At 43.3% G+C, this 17464-nt stretch overlaps 1 protein-coding gene across 1 annotated transcript in view; it reads left to right on the forward strand.

Annotated features, from left to right (window-relative positions):
- The window catches only part of LOC144797924 (extracellular calcium-sensing receptor-like), a 34554-nt gene that overhangs the window by 4494 nt on the left and 12596 nt on the right, over window positions 1–17464 (forward strand). Inside the window, exons 2-3 of the mRNA XM_078668726.1 lie at window positions 9619–9910; window positions 12953–13783. Of these exons, the coding sequence (XP_078524852.1) occupies window positions 9619–9910; window positions 12953–13783 (1123 nt within the window). The remainder of the gene's footprint in view (window positions 1–9618; window positions 9911–12952; window positions 13784–17464) is intronic.

The following is a 17464-nucleotide window of genomic DNA, read 5'->3' on the forward strand; positions in this document are numbered from 1 at the left end:
CCTCTTCAACGTCTACATGAGCCCCCTCGCAGACATCGCACGCCAGCACAACCTCAACATCATCTCCTACGCCGACGACACCCAGCTGATCCTCTCCCTCACCAACGACCCCGCCACCGCCAGAGCCAACCTTCATGAAGGGATGAAAGAGGTAGCCGAATGGATGAAGAACAGTCGCCTGAAACTGAACTCGGACAAGACAGAAGTCCTCATTTTGTGATCCTCACCCTCCGCCTGGGACGACTCCTGTTGGCCCCCCGCACTAGGCAGCGCACCCAAACCAACAGACCACGCACGCAACCTAGGTTTCATCCTGGACTCCTCCCTCTCCATGACCAGACAAGTCAACGCCGTCTCCTCGTCGTGCTTCAACATCCTGCGCATGCTACGTAAGATCTTCCGGTGGATCCCCACCGAGACCAGGAAGACGGTCACCCAGGCCCTCGTCACCAGCCGCCTGGACTACGGCAACTCCCTCTACGCAGGAACCACCGCCAAACTCCAGAAGAGACTTCAGCTGATCCAGAACGCCTCAGCACGACTCATCCTGGACATCCCCTGTCGCAGCCACATCTACGAACACCTGAGAGACCTACACTGGCTCCCGGTCAACAAGAGAATCACCTTCCGTCTCCTCACCCACACTCACAAAGCCCTACACAACCAAGGACCAGGATACCTCAACAGCCGCCTCAACTTCTACGCTCCCAAACGCCAGCTTCGATCGTGCGGCCACGCCCTCGCCGCCGTCCCCCGCATCCGAAGCGCCACCACAGGGGAACGGTCCTTCTCCTACCTCGCCGCCAAGACATGGAACTCCCTCCCGACCCACCTCCGCCTGACCCAGGACCACCCCGCCTTCAGGAAGCAGCTCAAGACCTGGCTGTTCGAGCAGTAGCGGACCCCCCTCCCCGAGCGCCTTAAGACCCTCTGGGTGAGTAGTGCGCTATATAAATGCTTTGATTGATTGATTGATTGAGTGTCCTCAGGTCCAGAGTGTGTTGAGTTGATGTTATTAGGGTTCCAGTACATATACCCAGTTGTCCCTTTGAAGTGGGGGGCTACAAACGGAGGGCTTTAAAGTGCACGAGGTCCCTATCTTCCCTGCCCTGGCTGCAGACTCACTACAAGGGGTAGCTCTTTGTGTGGGGACAGGCAAATTCCTATTCAGGTGCAAGTGTTGGCTCGTTCCTCCCATCTTGCTCAGGAAGGCCCATTAGCCTGGTGATAGGCCATTAGGATGTGAATGACACTCCTCAGCTCCCTTTGTGTGTGACTGTCTAGAGAGAATGCACAAAGCCCATATGTCACCCAACCCAGAAGTGTATTCAGAGATATTCAGAGGCACAGAATGGTTCAGGTAAGAAAATGCCAACTGTCTAAAGGTGATATTTTCAGAATTACAATTTAAAATCTGACTTCATCATAAGTTATTTTAAATTGTGAGTCCAGAGACACCAAACCCGAACTTCTATCTTACCCCAATTGGAAATTACACTTATAGGATGGAATAAGGTAAACCCAATGTTAACCTATAAGCAAGATTGGCCTCGCAGTAGTGAAAAACATATGAAAAGAGTTTTTCACTACTTGGACATGTAAAACTTAAAAGTACATGCACAACTTTTTAAACACACTGCACCCTGCCCTGGGGCTGTCTAGCACATAACTTAGGGGTGACTTATATGTAGAAAAGGAAGGTTTGGGCCTTGAAAGTGAGTTAACTTGCCAGTTTGAAAATGGCAGTTTGAACTGCACACACAGGGTCTGGAATGGCAGTCCTGAGACAGGTTTAAAGGGCTACTGAAGCGGGTGGCACAATCAGTGCTGCAGGCCCACTAGTAATATTTAATGTACAGGGCCTGGGGAACATGTAGTGTACTTTACTAGGGATTTATAAGTACATTCAATATTCCAATTGTAGACGTGTCAATGTTACCTTGCTCTAGGGAAAGGACCTCTGAACTTGAGCATTGAACAGCAGTGGTGAAGTGCACAGAATCCTAAAGCCAGCAAAATAAAGTCAGCAAAGCAAGAGATCTGAGGCCCAAAAGTCTGGGGAAACCACACCAAGGACACCAGGTTTGAAATGTGTCCCCCACAGCTGAAAGTGGAGAGAGGTACCCAACCCCTTTGTAGTTCTCTTCACTAAGGCCACAAAGTAATCAACCAAGTAAGATCAAAGTCCCTCTCCTATTGAAGCTCAATCTTTGATTTTTGATTATAAAGAGGTTTATGTATGAGGGAGGCTTTCGGAGAAAAAGTAAGATATCGTTAAATGTGAGGTTTACTGATAGAAGTGTTGAGGGAGATTATTGGGAACAGGCTCACTTTATCAAACTCCATATCCACCTTCTCATGGTATTAAAAGTATGATGTTCACCTCTTATCAGTATTTCAAACTACAGTGTATCCATCTCTTAAGGTATCACCTGGTGAGTGTTGAGATGGAACATCTAGAGAAGAGCTGAGGATATGTTGATAGATTTGCATCAGAAATCTCAAGAACATTTTGCATTTATTACTTCATTTTTTATTTGGGGTCTTGGATAAAATGTATCAGAACTTGAGCTATAGGAGAACTTCACATTGGAACTGTGTGGTTAACATGAAAATACTGCAGAATTGCACATTATGAAGTATTTCTAATTGTCAAGAAAGTATGTAGACTCAAATCAAATGGAAACAGTTGAATCATTTCTATGTACAACATGTTAAACAGATTGTCAAATGTAAAGACAAACATCCAGAAGTACAAATGCATTTCGTTATCGCAAACCCTGCAACTCACAAAATCACAGGGTTTACAATCTCAAAATGTTTTTCCCATGTACCAAACCAGTTTTGCAATTTAGAAAAGCCTTTGAGACTCACAAAATATGTGTGCTATCAGTGCTGAATAGTTACATTCAAGATCTGTACCACAATATATTTGTGTTTTTTGTGTTACAAAATGTTTGTTGTCAGTTTTTAGGCCTTTGTTTCATAACTATATCTTTCATTCTGCCCTGGAGGCATGCAAATTTGTATTGTTTCCAATGGATGAAATGATATGCAATAAGATTTATCAATTTTTGAAACAACTATTTTGCAATCAGTGCGAGTCAGGTGGGCGATTCAAAACATTTTTTTTATCTTTCAAAATATATATTAGGAACCTGGATTATTCCTGGTGGTTGTCCTAAATTAATGCAATACCTATTTCTTAAGAAAATGTTATTTTGTATTTTTACAAAGTGTATGTAGTACTATGCACATTGCACATTTGTGGATAGGATATTGAATGCATTGATCAAGTTTCTATGTTATACTTGTTGTTTTTTACTATGGCACACAGTTTCCCCTTTTAGTGTCGGGAACAAGCATGCATCTATGGTCAGATGCAAGGCATAAAGTATAAAGGGTTTTACGATCATGGAAATTGTTATGAGATGTTTATGCATTTTTGATCATTCTCCGTGTGTTACCCTATTTAAAGGTTGCACTTATAGAACTACACTTGTACAACTTCAGTTATTTAACATGCTCTACATGGTGCTATGCGCATTGTCACCTTATATAGTTATCAATGGTTTTAAAACGATGTATGTATTAGCTTGGTGATTCATATTAATTTTAATACATATTATGTATTTTTGTTTTATTATGTTATGTGGATCTCCACAGGAGTTCCATATCATGCTGAAACGGTTCTGTATCACAATTAGTATGGAATGTGAAAGGGGTGTTCTCTCCAAATTGTAAGTCACAATTGTATATATCAATGTTTTTCTACTGCAGTTGCAAACCATTGATCTGTTGCCGACACCTCAAACGAATGGAAATGAGTTCTCAAAGGGAAAGGCATTCCCTAGACACACCTTCCCTTTGTGGATCATGTCAGGTGACCCCAGCAGAAGCTGGTAGTGGGGACCACTACCTTCTCCTCTCCATAAATTCCCAAATAGGAAACTTAAAAACAATATATTACTAATTTCTTCAAGGAAATCTGGCTGGTTTAAAAAAGAATAAATGCAAAGACATAGATGGTAGTGTTCTTCTTGCTGGCCACATTGCCTCTATTTAGTAGCCAATAATATTGGTCCACAAACAGTGACCCTTTGAGTTATTATGCATTAGACAGGTTGTTCTGTGACCCATGTGACTAGACATTTTGTGATGCAACCTATAACTACACTGGCACGCAAAATCCAAGACAGGTTACAAAATGTTAATGGCAATCTTAAAACAACTTTTTGCAACCTGTCTCTCAGTGCAAATAACCCATAGATGTGACAATAAGTACAGAGAACGGGGAAAACATTTGATGGGCTCTTTTTAGGCATTGAGCCATCCTTGGATGACTCATTTGTGTATTAGACATTTTTGTTCCTTTTGAATGTTTAAGAAGAGGGCCTTGCAGTAATGACGGGGGAAATTGACTGCCAAATGTCAGAACCCCTTCTTCAAAATGATTGAGAACTGGTTCTTTGTTTTTTTAATTGAAATGATTTCTGGAGCATCGATTCAGATATTCAAAGGGAACACTGCTCCCAGAAGTGATGCTAAAGTATAATGCTTTTTGCATGATACATGGTAATTTGATCACCCATTTACTGGAATGCAGGATGGTGTAGTGTCTACAACAGGAGGGTGACATAGAATTTCCAATGTAAAAATATAGTTGATGGGCTAAGACATCAGAGGAAGAAGCCTCTACATAACAGTGATATGCTGTTAGAACTGGGATTTCTGGTTGGCTAAGGCTTGCGCCAAAGCCAGGTAGAAACCACCACTCTAGTCAGGGCAAGGGAGCTACACACCAAAGATAACCCCTGCTCACCCCCTTGGTAGCTTGGCACGAGCAGAGAGGCTTATTCCGGAGGCAATGTGTAAAGCATTTGCACACGCACACAGCAACAACATCCCAGGCACACTACAAAAGGAACTCCACATGAGGGTATATAAAAATAACTTTTGTATTCTTAAAACACATCAGATAGTAATCACACAATATACATTGTGCCAACTGGCACAGGCAATATTCACAAGGGATTATTTACACACGACGTTGCCACGTGTGCCATTGTCAGGATCAACACTTAGAAATAGCACTTAGAGTATTTGTAGCACAAAATAACCATTGTAGAACGCAACCAGTAACCACTGGTAACAGGTAGGTACACACTACACAATACTAATCACCATAGGCATAGAACACGCAGGGGCACATAAACTCACTAGTATAAACTATACTAGGCACAACAACCTCCTAAGCATGAAAACACATTTAGAGGTATCACATGCATAACCGCATTGCACATTACGCATAAATCACATTAGGCCTAACCAGTATAAATACAGTATGCAATCACCTTGCGCCACATTTAGAGCACATAAATCACATTAGGGCCTTGCCTGGGCAGCTGAGAACCAGAACAGGGCCTAAACGCTGCAGCTGGCACTAAGTGCTGCACAGCTGTGGAAGACCTGGCACCTCTGTGCCACTTCTGTCCCTCTCAGGGACTTTCAAATTGTGCCTAAACAGTGCAGCTGCCCACTACTTGCTGGGCAGCTGGGAAAGTCACAACTGTGGCATGGGCTCTCACTGGCCCTCAGGCATGAAACTGCGCCGAATGCTGTAACCCTCTGGCTCTGGGAATAAATACCGTGCCTTAGAGCCCTCTAGGCTCTGGAAAAAACAGGGTACCGCAGTGGAGCCCTCTAGGCTCTTACTACACACATGCCCCCTAGATCTGGGGCCCTCAGGGGCAAGAACACGGGCCCCTCTGGCCCTCTGGACCCCCGCTGGGGCCTTTTAAATAAATTTGGCCATCATTGGAGCCCTCGGGCTCGGGAAACAACTGGGGGCCTGACACTGCCACTGGCCCACTCAGGAAAAGAAATGCCCAATCGGTGGATCCATGCATGGGCTCAGTAAATCATTAATCAAATGTTGGGGCAGCCCACTGACATCCGGGGCCGCCCGAAATGCACCCCTACCACTGGGTTGCGCACTGGCGCCTCCGGCAGGGCTCCTCTGGGCAGGCGGCATGACATCTGCTGTGCTCACGGTGGGGGCAGGCACCGTCAATGTGCCTCGCGCCCCCTCCGCTGTGTACTGCTGCTGGGGCAGCGCTTCTCTTCACCCGGCTTTCCTCAGGCAGCGGCAGCGGCATGCGTGGGACTTCCTCCGGCAAACCGGAAGTCCCGCCTGCTGCCAGGCGCAATGCTGCCTGACTTCCGTTTTCGCCGCGGGTCGCGGCAGCGATCCTTTTTCTCGGGGACAAAAGCGAGGGGTAGGCTCCCTCTAACTGCACCATATATTTAGCAAGCAGAGTGGGCACACGTATAATTTAAATAAAGGCCCCATGAAGTGGAGTAGGCTCCCACTACTAAGCATTAAATAAAAATGAAGACGCAGGGTGGGCACCTGCTACAAAACATCGCAACAAGAGGGGTGGGCACCAGCGAGGTGAACACAAAAGGGCAGGAGCACTTCCCCCGAGGGAAAACGACAGCAGTCTGCCCATCAATGAAAAACAAAGCGCTCACGAGGTGCTGGGGGCACAGCAACCATCAAGCCCCCAAGGAAAAACCCCCAGAGCAAAGGGTCTCAGCAACAAGCAGGGAAACCCAGGAAAAGGTCTCCAGGGCAAGGAGAAAGTCTCCCAGCCATCCTCAGGCCAGGCAGAAGGGGCCCCAGAAAGACGTCCTCCAGCAATCCAGGGGCTGGGCAGGGCCCGGGGAGGCAAGCATTCCCCTGGGCCCCAGCAGCAGCACGCCCCTGGTAGATTCAAGTCAGGAAACAAGAACATTTTTATCGGGTCACAGCCCCTTCTTATACACTGAAGTCCTTTGTCTCCAAAGGTGCAGGCAAGAGGCGAACCAGATGCAACTGGTTCTTGAGCACTTGCTCAGCCCCTCTGCCTATTCACAGGATGAGTCAGGGACATCAGATACACCACAAGGGGTGGAGCCAGCATTGTGGAGGGAAGGCCCAGCCCTATTCAGGTCCCAGGTGCACTCCTCCCTCCCATCAACATGCAGATCTCTCCATTCACCACCTGGGCAGAACCATCCTGACTCCTGGAGCCAGGCACACAAGCCAGCTCCAGCCAATCACAAGACAGACAGTCAATTTACATTTACTGCACAGACATGCCACTTCTACACTAGACACAATAAATCCGCGCACCTTATTGTGCAGCATTTAATCTCACGAGTTCACACATACCAAACTCGACCCTGCACTCCCCACACATCAGGGACTACCATGGTCACACATATTCCCCATGCATTCCTATGGGAGGGCAGGCCACTCTCACCACACATACACAGAGAGCGCACGCAATTTACACTGGACCACAGTGAAAAAGTGCTCAGATGCCTAAAATCATCAACACCCAGTTACAGAAACAGGCTATGCAAATGCAAAATGTTTTGGGGTGAACTTGCCAAAAGGGCCAAGTCCAACATATGCGATTTAGAATATGAGATATTACTTGTGTTGGAAAGAGACCAGAATAGCAATAAAATAGCTGTATGAATGAATACACAACTCAACAGAATACTTGAATTAAATAACTGATCATAGCAACAGCATTTGCCAATTAGGATTATTTGTGCAAAGTAAATACAATATTAATAGGAATTTATTAAGCGCACAGCTACCCTAACGGGGTGTCCCGGCGCTATAGTGGGCAGTAAATGAAGCAGCAGACAGAGCAGCAAACTAATCAAGCCGGCTAAATAGCCAGGTCTTAAGGGCTTTGCGAAACTCACATTCAGACTGAATCAAATGCAACGGAAGAGGTAGCTTATTCCAACATTTGGTGGTTCCTACCTTGAAGGTTTTACCTCCTGATCTAGCTTTTGAGAACCGAGGGGTGATGAGCAGGCGCTTGTCATTGGACCGTAGAGATCTCGATGGACAATAGGGATGGAGTCTCCTCCTAAGGTAGACCGGCCCACGGCCTTTTCCTGCCCTGAAGGCGAGTGTCAGCACCTTAAATTCTGTTTGCTTAGCCATGGGTAGCCAATGGAGTAGTCGTAGATATAGGGAGATATGTTGTCGAAGTGAGACTCCGCATACCGAGTAGGCAGCCGAGTTTTGTACCATCTGCGGAGCAAGCCTAATGAGAGACCCATGTATAAACCATTTGCGTAGTCTAAATGGGAAGTTATCAGTGCATGGACCAAAGTTTTATGGGTTGAATTGGGCAGATAGTTAATACATTTCTTGATGATTTTAATCTTGCCAAAACAAGCGGCAGCCACCGCTTTAACCTGTGTGGCAAGGGACAGCTGTTTGTCCCATCTAACTCCCAGATTCCTGACCAAGTCCGAATACAAGTGAAAACAATTATGAAACTTTATTAAAAAAACATTCAGTAAAAGAGCTCTTTGGTTTGTGCATCACAAGTCCATTAGACTAAGGCATTCTGTGCGATGGATGGGAATAGCAATATTTTATTTGAGAAAAGTCGATTAATACCCATATTTTGCAGTTTTCTGCATGATGGTTTTAATGTAAAAGTTAAATAATCCTTTATGAGTGGGGTGATTGCAGGGGTGTTGCAATCAATGTGGGCCCAGTGGTCTAAGGGGCCTATGGCAGCCAGTTTGTGGCTGTTTTTCAACAGACAACCAGAGGATATGAGTGTCCATTTTCTTTTTATGCACAGCAGTTTCCTAATACGCTATAGCAAGATTGCTCCACTCTTTTTCTAGTAGGACGATATTGACAGCAAAATTCTAAATACATTATTAAGGGTTCCTTAAACTGAGGGGAGATCAAAACATGCTAAAATGATAATATTGAGGTTCTTGCAATGAACTGAGAGTTGGAAGAACTTGAGATATTCTGAATTTAAGGTTTTGTCTTAGTAATGAGTTTACCTTAGACACTATCAGAGTGATACAATTATGTAATTTAAGTCTGGAAATCCTAATAAAAGATTGCCCAGTGTCTCAGAGAGTCTCTAATTTGAATGTGATTGTCACCCTGAAAATCCCTCAAAACTTAACCAAATGAGAAGTTGCAAAACAGAGATTTTTGCAAAATTATTTACACATAAATTTAATGTTTTTAGAAGAGAGAAGGTGGAAATTGAGCAAAGGAAGAGATACTTGTATTGTGAGGTAAATGAGATTAATCATATGATGGAATTTTTGGAAACCTCTGTTAAATAGTGTAACATAAAATACCTTTAGATTTCAGTATGCTGAAGTTAGTCACTACATTTCAGTATATTGAAGTTGAGCACATGTTCTAAACGTATTGAACATATTTGGAAATAAAAGTGCAATGCACAAACGATAACTTTCACATTGCAACATTTCTGGCAATGTGTAAATAAGGGCAAATTGGCAATCCATTTAATAATAGCAAGGATTTCTAGACAGCACCAACATAATAGACAATCCGGAAAGCTCCATTCATCACCCTTTAATGCCCTACTTAAAGTGCCACTGTTTGTGTTCTGTGATATATAGTGTCACTGTACTTTGAGGAAGTGGGAGGGTATTTCTGATTACAAGACTCTTCAGAGGGTAATGGTGTTGACAAACAAATTCATGATGATGATAGCATGTTCTATGGATGTGTAAGTGGTTTTACACTGCTCTTCTTTTAAGGTTCAGTGTGCAAAATTTCCAGTGGCTCCAGGCGATGGTTTTTGCGATTGAGCAAATTAATGGAACCCCTGACATCTTACCCAATATCACCCTGGGATTCCAAATCTATGACTCCTGTACAATGCTCCAGCTGGTACTGCAGGAGACCCTCCAGATTCTTACAGGGAAAGAAGAATTCCTTCTCAACTACCGGTGCCAGCAGGATCTTCCACTTGCAGGAATTGTGGGGGACGCAGGCTCCTCAAACTCAATCCTAATGGCACGTGTGCTGGGTCTCTTTGGCTACCCACAGGTGAGTGCCTGAAGGAGGGTTTATTTCCGTGCATTTGTCAGATCTGCCTTCTATGTATTGTGGATCGATAGCACACCACACCACTAGCGGGGGCCTGTATAACACCACACATTCATTTATGAATATTTTTTATGAAAAGCACCCTTTGAATACTGTGTTACGTCAAATATCCAGCAATCTTTAGGTAGAAGACCTTAATCTAGAAGCCAAGAACAACATCCAGGCACATCTAGCTCATCCAGATCCAATCCTGTGCCCAGAATGTATTACTCCTTTATCTTTACATGTACCATTCATTTTTTTATTAATTGTGTAAAAGTGGCAGACTTTTACACAGGGTTCCATGCCGCAGCAAGATACTATTGTAAGCGCTATAAGAAAATATCCAGACAAAAAAATTAACTTACTGCTTTACACCAGTGAATGCCATATACAAGAAACAATAATTTACCAAAGACATTTACTCCTTAAACTTGAGATCATACTACCAATCATTACTTTGCCTTGCTTCCGATAAAAGGATTTAAAGAAATTGTAATATCATGATAAATCACAAAGCAAACACAATTTAGCTCTGTTTTGTTAATAAATAGTATGTTTTTGATGAATGCAAGCCACTTTTTTATAGATGACCTCCAGTTATCAGTGGACAACCTTAAATACCTTAACAAAATTTAAAAAATAGCAATTGGTGTTCAAGAAAAAATGGGAAATCAACGTAAACTTGAATATTTGAAAAATTTGCATTTATTTACTTTGTTCTATAGTACTGTTGGAAAGTGGATTATTAGTGGAGATAATCAGTGACTTATCACTAGTAATAAGGCCACAAACACAATAAAAGGTTCAGTTGAGGTATCAATAAATTATTCTCTTGCTCAACCATTGATAGGTGGCAATGAGCAGGGAGGCGTAACTTGGGAAACAGGTTTGTAAAACATTTAAAAACACCAAAATATTAAATAAGTAAGGCACAACACACAATAAAAAACCAACCCCAAATTAAAGAAAACAGATGATTTGTTTTATGAAAAAATTGACACCAAAACAGCAAAACTCCTATGTAGGGAACCAGAGACAAGAATTTATAAAGAATAAATGTAAAATTAGCAAATAGCTTAAAAAAGGTTGTGCTGGACCGGGACTGGGACATAATCAAAATTCTCCAAAGTTTACTTCCAGAAATGTTACTTGATACAGGAAGGTGGTCCACAGCACCAGCCAAGGGTGCAGATGTTCTGGTTTGTCTCCTGGGAACTTGGACTACAACTCCCACAATGTTCCTGGTCATCTTGTGAGCGTTTTCCAGAAGTTTTTCCAAACTTCTGCCAACATCTGGAACTTCTTCCTAAAATTCCTCCTTGAGGGTTTAACGTGTCCACAGCATCAATATAGGGGTCTAGAATTTCTGAGATGGTCCTTGAGATTTTGGGATGCCAATATACGTGGCTGAATCTTTAAAAGTCTATTGTTGCAGTCCAAGATGGGGACTTCTTGATGGAGATGATGAAGGTGAGCTCAGTTAACCTGTAGCTTGCATGGAGTCTACTCCTTAATCCTTCACAAAGCCATTAGGGTTGCAGTTCCAAGTGTGCAGCAGGTGAGGTCCTTCTGAGTCCAATCCTTTAGGTTGCAGACCTGGGTTAAAGCAGGTCAGTACTTCTTCTTCTTGTAGTTTCAGGCAGCAGATCTGAGGGGCTGTGGGGCTCTCTCATATTTACTTACAGTTTCAGGGTGTCAAGCAGGGGGGCACCCCATACCAATGGGATGCAGGGTGCCATCCAGGGTTATGACCACTTCCTCCAAAGTGTGGCATATTCTTGTCCCAGAAAGCACTATTCTCTCCAAATCCAACATTGAGAAAATCTCTCCTTTGGGGTTAGATCTAGCTAAGTCAACCAATAGGTGTAGATAGGTTTCACCAACACACCCCTTTCAACCCCCTATTAATCTAATTACAGAGGCTTCTTGTGTAGCTGGGGGTGCAGGATGTGGCGGTCAGCCTGTGTTGGCCCCAAACTGTCATCCTCCCTTTGAAGATAGGTTTGGCTCCCTCACTCTCTTCCTGCTTTTTCACTTCTGCAGCTAAAGTTCCCCACCCTCAGGAAATCAATTGTTTTCTCTGACAGGACACTTCACACCTCATCAAGCAGCTCTATCTTAGCCTGGGAAAGGCTGGCCAATCAGGAGAGAGGAGCTGGAAAACGGGATTTTGACTCACAGGAAAGAAAGTTTAATAACATATTTTCTTTAATAGTTATTACAAATTGAACTGTGGAAAGTTGTTGGATTTATCTTATTAATAAAATACCATCAAGTAAATTTTGAGATGGCATATGTCAATATTTACACTTAAATAAAATATCTCAATGTTAGCCTACGGAGCCATTCACTACAAAGCAGGAAACGGGATTAGCAGTTTTTCCCTCACCAGTGCTTATAAAACATATTTTATTGTGTCCCTACTTAGAGTTACAGGCACCCTACTCCTGGGGCCTAAGCAGTGACTGATATGCAAAAAAAGGTGGTTTGAGACTTTGGAAATACTTTTAATTACAAAGTCAAATTTGCATATAATTACATTTTAAAAGCAGACTGCAAGGCACGGTTAGCTTTTAAAATGACAGCAGGCAACACAGAAGTTCACACCCTAGTGCAGGAAATCTACTGTGCCTCTAAACCTCCATGTCCTTTTATAAACTAGGGACTTATAGGTAGGTTAAATCCCCCTTGCCTTATTATATTCTAGGGACTTATAGGGTTCTGTCATTGGCAATTATTATTATAACTAACCATGTACTTTTAATAAGAACACAGGTTATGGGTCTGGTTAGCAGAGTCCAAGGCACAATCAGAGTCAGAAAAGCAGCACCTAGCAGTTAAAATGGAGACACAAATTAGGGTTACACCGCAAATAAGTCCTGATTTCTCACATGTACTACTCTATATAGCCTTAAATCATGGTGGTTGTGGATCCATAAACTTTCTCCAGTTACCTGCTGCTGTTTGTATAAAAAAAAGTGTCTCCATTTCTTTGATCAGATCAGCTATTTTTCAACGAGTCCTCTCCTAAGTGACCGGAACCAGTTCCCTTCCTTCTTCCGGACCATCCCAAGTGATGACTTCCAGTCCCGTGGTCTTGCCCAGCTGCTGGTTCACTTTGGATGGACCTGGGTGGGTCTTCTTGCTACAGACAATGACTATGGTAAGCTTGGTGTGCAGATCATAAAGCAAGAGCTCTTGAAGGCCGGAGCATGTGTTGCTTTCTCGGAGAGCATCATGACAGATCGCCTTGACAGGAACGCCTTTCACATTGCCAAGGTGACAAAAGCCTCTTCGGCTATGGTTATTGTTGTCTTCTCTAGTGAAGCAAGCTTAGTCCCAGTTATGGATGAGATGGTGAAACAGAATGTGACAGGGAAGACCTGGATAGCCAGCGAGGCCTGGTCAACATCTGCGCTGTTATCCACAGAGAGGTACCAGAAGGTTCTGAGTGGTTTACTTGGGTTTGCAACCTACAGTGGGGAGATGCCAGGATTTGAAGAGCATCTCACTAGCATCCATCCATCTAAGTTCTCGGAGGGCCTTTTTATGAAAGAATTTTGGGAAACGATTTTCAACTGCAACTGGTTAGACAACAACACCCTCCTGGGTGTATTAGAGATTAGAAACACACAATGTACAGGTGATGAGAAACTGACTATGCTCGATGGCATCTTTAATGAGCTATTGAATCCTCGAGTAACCTATAATGTTTACAGTGCAGCCTACGCCATGGCGTTGGCCCTACATAACCTGAACACCTGTACTTCAAGAAACGGTCCATTTATTCATGCAACCTGTGTAGAAATTTGGGATTTCCAACCATGGCAGGTAAGAATAAGCTTTAATTTAATTTTACAGATACATAGAGTGAACATGCATCATTTTGATTTGTTTTCATTCAATTTGATTTTTTATTTATAGAGTGCTTCATAAATCCAAGATGCATCTTAGTGCTAAGGACCCTCAGCAACGGTGGGATAAATATTAGCTAAATGGGGTGTATACTCCTGAGACAGAGAGGGAGATCAATCCAAAAGAGGGGGACCAAATACTCAAGAGACCACCTACAAGGCTTGCTTCCTGGGGACAACAAGGGGAAACATGAGCTGGAGCATATATGTCTACCCCAAGAATAGCAAATGAAGCATTGCTGTAGGGATAATTTCTCAGTATTGTAGTAAACCTTACACATAAGGCAAAGAGTGGTAAAATATACTTTTTGCTTAACTTTTAGCCATTGTAGTTGGATTCCTGCTTGGAGACATGATCTAGTATTTTAAGATGAGACACATTTCGATTTGCATAGTTCGGAATCCTCTGCAGTTCCCGTCAACTTGTCTGTGGAAAGAACCAGATATAATATTTCACAATAGTCTATTCTTGGTAAATGCAGAATCCAATAGAGCATGAGAAATGTGTGTCCATAAAAACAGACTGATGACACAGCATTTATCTGAGATTTGAGGGGAGGATGCCAGTTCGAGATTGCTCCTAGTTCTTGACTTACGGCTGGCGAATGGGGGTCACCCATGGATAAAGGCCAGTTAGTATTTTGGCAGCTAAATAAATTGTTCCAGACCACAAAAACCTCCTTCGTATTAGCATTTACTTTGAATAAGTTCAAGGACACCAAAGCCTGCGCTCCCTTCAAGTGCTTCAAGAAATTGGTAGTAGAGCTAGGTGCTAAAATATCTGGCAGAACAATCAACCTGCCGTTATTTCTATAAGATACTAAAAGACCAGCATGAGATCTGATTAACTGGGTGAGAGGTTTAATACAGGTGTTAAGCAACACTAGTGACAGCAATGAGCCCTCTGGGACCCCATAATTAGATGGTGTGGCTAGGGGCATGTAATGTAGAAGTGGGACTAAATTTGGAAGAAGCAAAGCATGAAAGAGTTAGGCCTGTTTTTTCCAGCTCAGTTAGCTATCTCAGTAGAACAGACAGCTCCACTGCAGTCAGGAGGTCTACGGGGTTCAGGGAGGCTGAATTGCTCCTTATCCATAGATAGTCTCAGATTAGGCACAGCAGAATAACACATTCCCAGTACCTATCCTTGGTCTCAATCCCTGTTGCCAAAGTTCAAGGACACATGATTGAGAGTCAAGGAGACTTCCTCAGCCTTAAATTGACAGCAACTAATCCAGGAGGTCTGTGGATGACTGAGTAAAAGTATATTCGAATTGCAACACATCTGATGTGATTTATGGCATCCGTTGCTCTTGCAATGAGTTGCATATTGTTCAGACGAAACAATAAGTAAAAACACGGATACTACAACATTGTAGCAGAATCAGATGCGGCACTGTAGGTGCCCCACTAGTAGAACATTTCACTGTCAGATCACACACTCGAGAATCAATCAAATGGCTACTCCTTGAGAAAGTGTCCTTGGGAAGCAGGGGAGGCGACACCACCTCCATTATGAATGTGAGAGAATGCAAGTGGATGCATAAATTGGACACTGTGAACCATGGATTAAATTAACTGGATGGCTCTAATGCCCAACTCTCTGTCGTTACTACTGAATAATTATTCATTTCCAGACACAACTGTCCCTTATAGGCTGTGGTAGAAGTGCCCCTACTTCTTGAATTTCATTGATTCCGTTCCCCTACTTTTTAACATTTTAAACGTGTCCCAGGACGGCAGAAATATGCAAGGCCTAGGATAAGGCTCAGCGTTTGGAGCCGTTCCGGGACGTGTGGGGTGGGCAGAGAAGGAAAAGGACGCTGTCTTTTCCTTCTTGCCCAGAGAACACAAGGACAGAGTACACTTCTGCTCTGTCACTGGCAGCTGACTCCCTCACCCTCTTTCTTACTCTCCCTCCTCTCTATCTCGCTTCTCCTCAGGTACTGAAAACCATAACTTCAAGAAATGATCATTACTCCCTCTTTCATCTCCTTTCGTTTATTTGTTCCTCCGTGAAATGTATCCAAAAACGAAAAACACTTTATCTGGAAATGTCGTCTTTTTCGTAAATTTTTTTATTCCAAAAAGAAAGAAATACAGAGCCCTCGCAAAGTGGCAAGATTGATTTTTATTTACACCCAAACACATTAGCGCCATTTTACAGAGTTTCTCAGTAAAGTGCCACTTTTGTTTTCTCGTCTTTCCCTGGGTGGGGAAGTGCACCATTCCTGGAGGTACTGTGCATTACATGCGTGATAGGTGGATGGGAAAACAAATTGTGCACCGTGGCTCTGTGTTCAGGGTTGTAGTCTTTTTTAACCATACTTTATATGTTTTGTAAGGATACAAACAATGGACATTTAACAGGTCCCTTCTGGGCCATGTAGTCATGTCCTTAACTTTTCATGCAAAAGCACTCACTCATTTCTGAATGAGTGTAAAAGCGTTAAGGTAACCCATGTTACATTTCACGTGCTTTACTTAATCTTGCATTCCCTTAAGTGTTGTTAGCTTTTAAAAACATTTTTTTAAGCAGCATAGAACTCTTGTCTAGTGCATAATTTGAATTTAGTTGCATCCAGGTGTTTATAATGGGGCACAATGGGGTTGTAGCTGAAGGCAGTACGAGTTTCTCTCAGTGAGGCAGTATGGTGTTCAGTGGGGGAGAGGATTTGGCACTATGGTCAGAGCTGCCAAATTTGGAACTGGGGAACCAGGTTCAGCTTTCTTGACCAGTCCATCAGACAACTCTCCTTAGAGAGCACATTCCCGTGGTAGACCTTAAAAGGCCCCACAAGACCATACAAGCCCTGGCGTCTTAGCACAAGCAGGTGGACCCTAGCAGTGGCAAGTGTAGGTTAACCTTGAAGGCCTGTCCACCATAATCCATGCTGAAGTTCACCTCCAGTCTTGCGGTCAGGCCTATGAAGCAACCTAGAGCGAGAGTGACTCTGTTACTGAGGTCACAGGACCCTTGAGCGTGGCGGCACTAGGGCGGTGCTACAGGTGCGATCGCACTAGGTGCTGACTTCGGATGGAGGCGTCATGTTTGCAAGTATATTATGTTTCTAAAAGCACTTGCTGGCTTCTTCCTGCCCTCCAGCAATATTTGGCAACAATAAAAATGTCACACTAATGCCAGTGATTAATGTTCTTCCTAGGGAGAGATGGAATGTTGTCAAGTGGAAGTTTTACTGGTGGAAAGGTAGTGCAGAGGATTGATGTGCCTTCTACAAAGAACATGTACCATGCAGGTCACAAAGTGCACATACTATAAATAGGTCAGTGGGTTACTGCCTTGGTCAGTGAGATCCTTTTGTTACTTGCAGTTTATAAGTCAAAATCCTAACATAGAACAGTGGGCAATTTACTATCATCTAAGAGCGGCATGCATACTTGCAACCTGCAAGGTATAAATTAGAGCATTATGGTTTTCCCCAGTCTTTGATTATTCACATGTTGCAAAAAGGGTTCATTTGGAGAGAAATCAATTCTTTTTATTAAAGAGAACCCCCAACCATGGTTTTACGTTTTAAATTCAAAGTTTGTGTTATACCAGAAAAATCACTATTAAACTATACTGCCTATTAGTATG

The sequence above is a fragment of the Lissotriton helveticus genome, chromosome 12 (genome assembly GCF_964261635.1).
Source record: "Lissotriton helveticus chromosome 12, aLisHel1.1, whole genome shotgun sequence".
In the NCBI taxonomy this organism is placed as follows: Eukaryota; Metazoa; Chordata; class Amphibia; order Caudata; family Salamandridae; genus Lissotriton; species Lissotriton helveticus.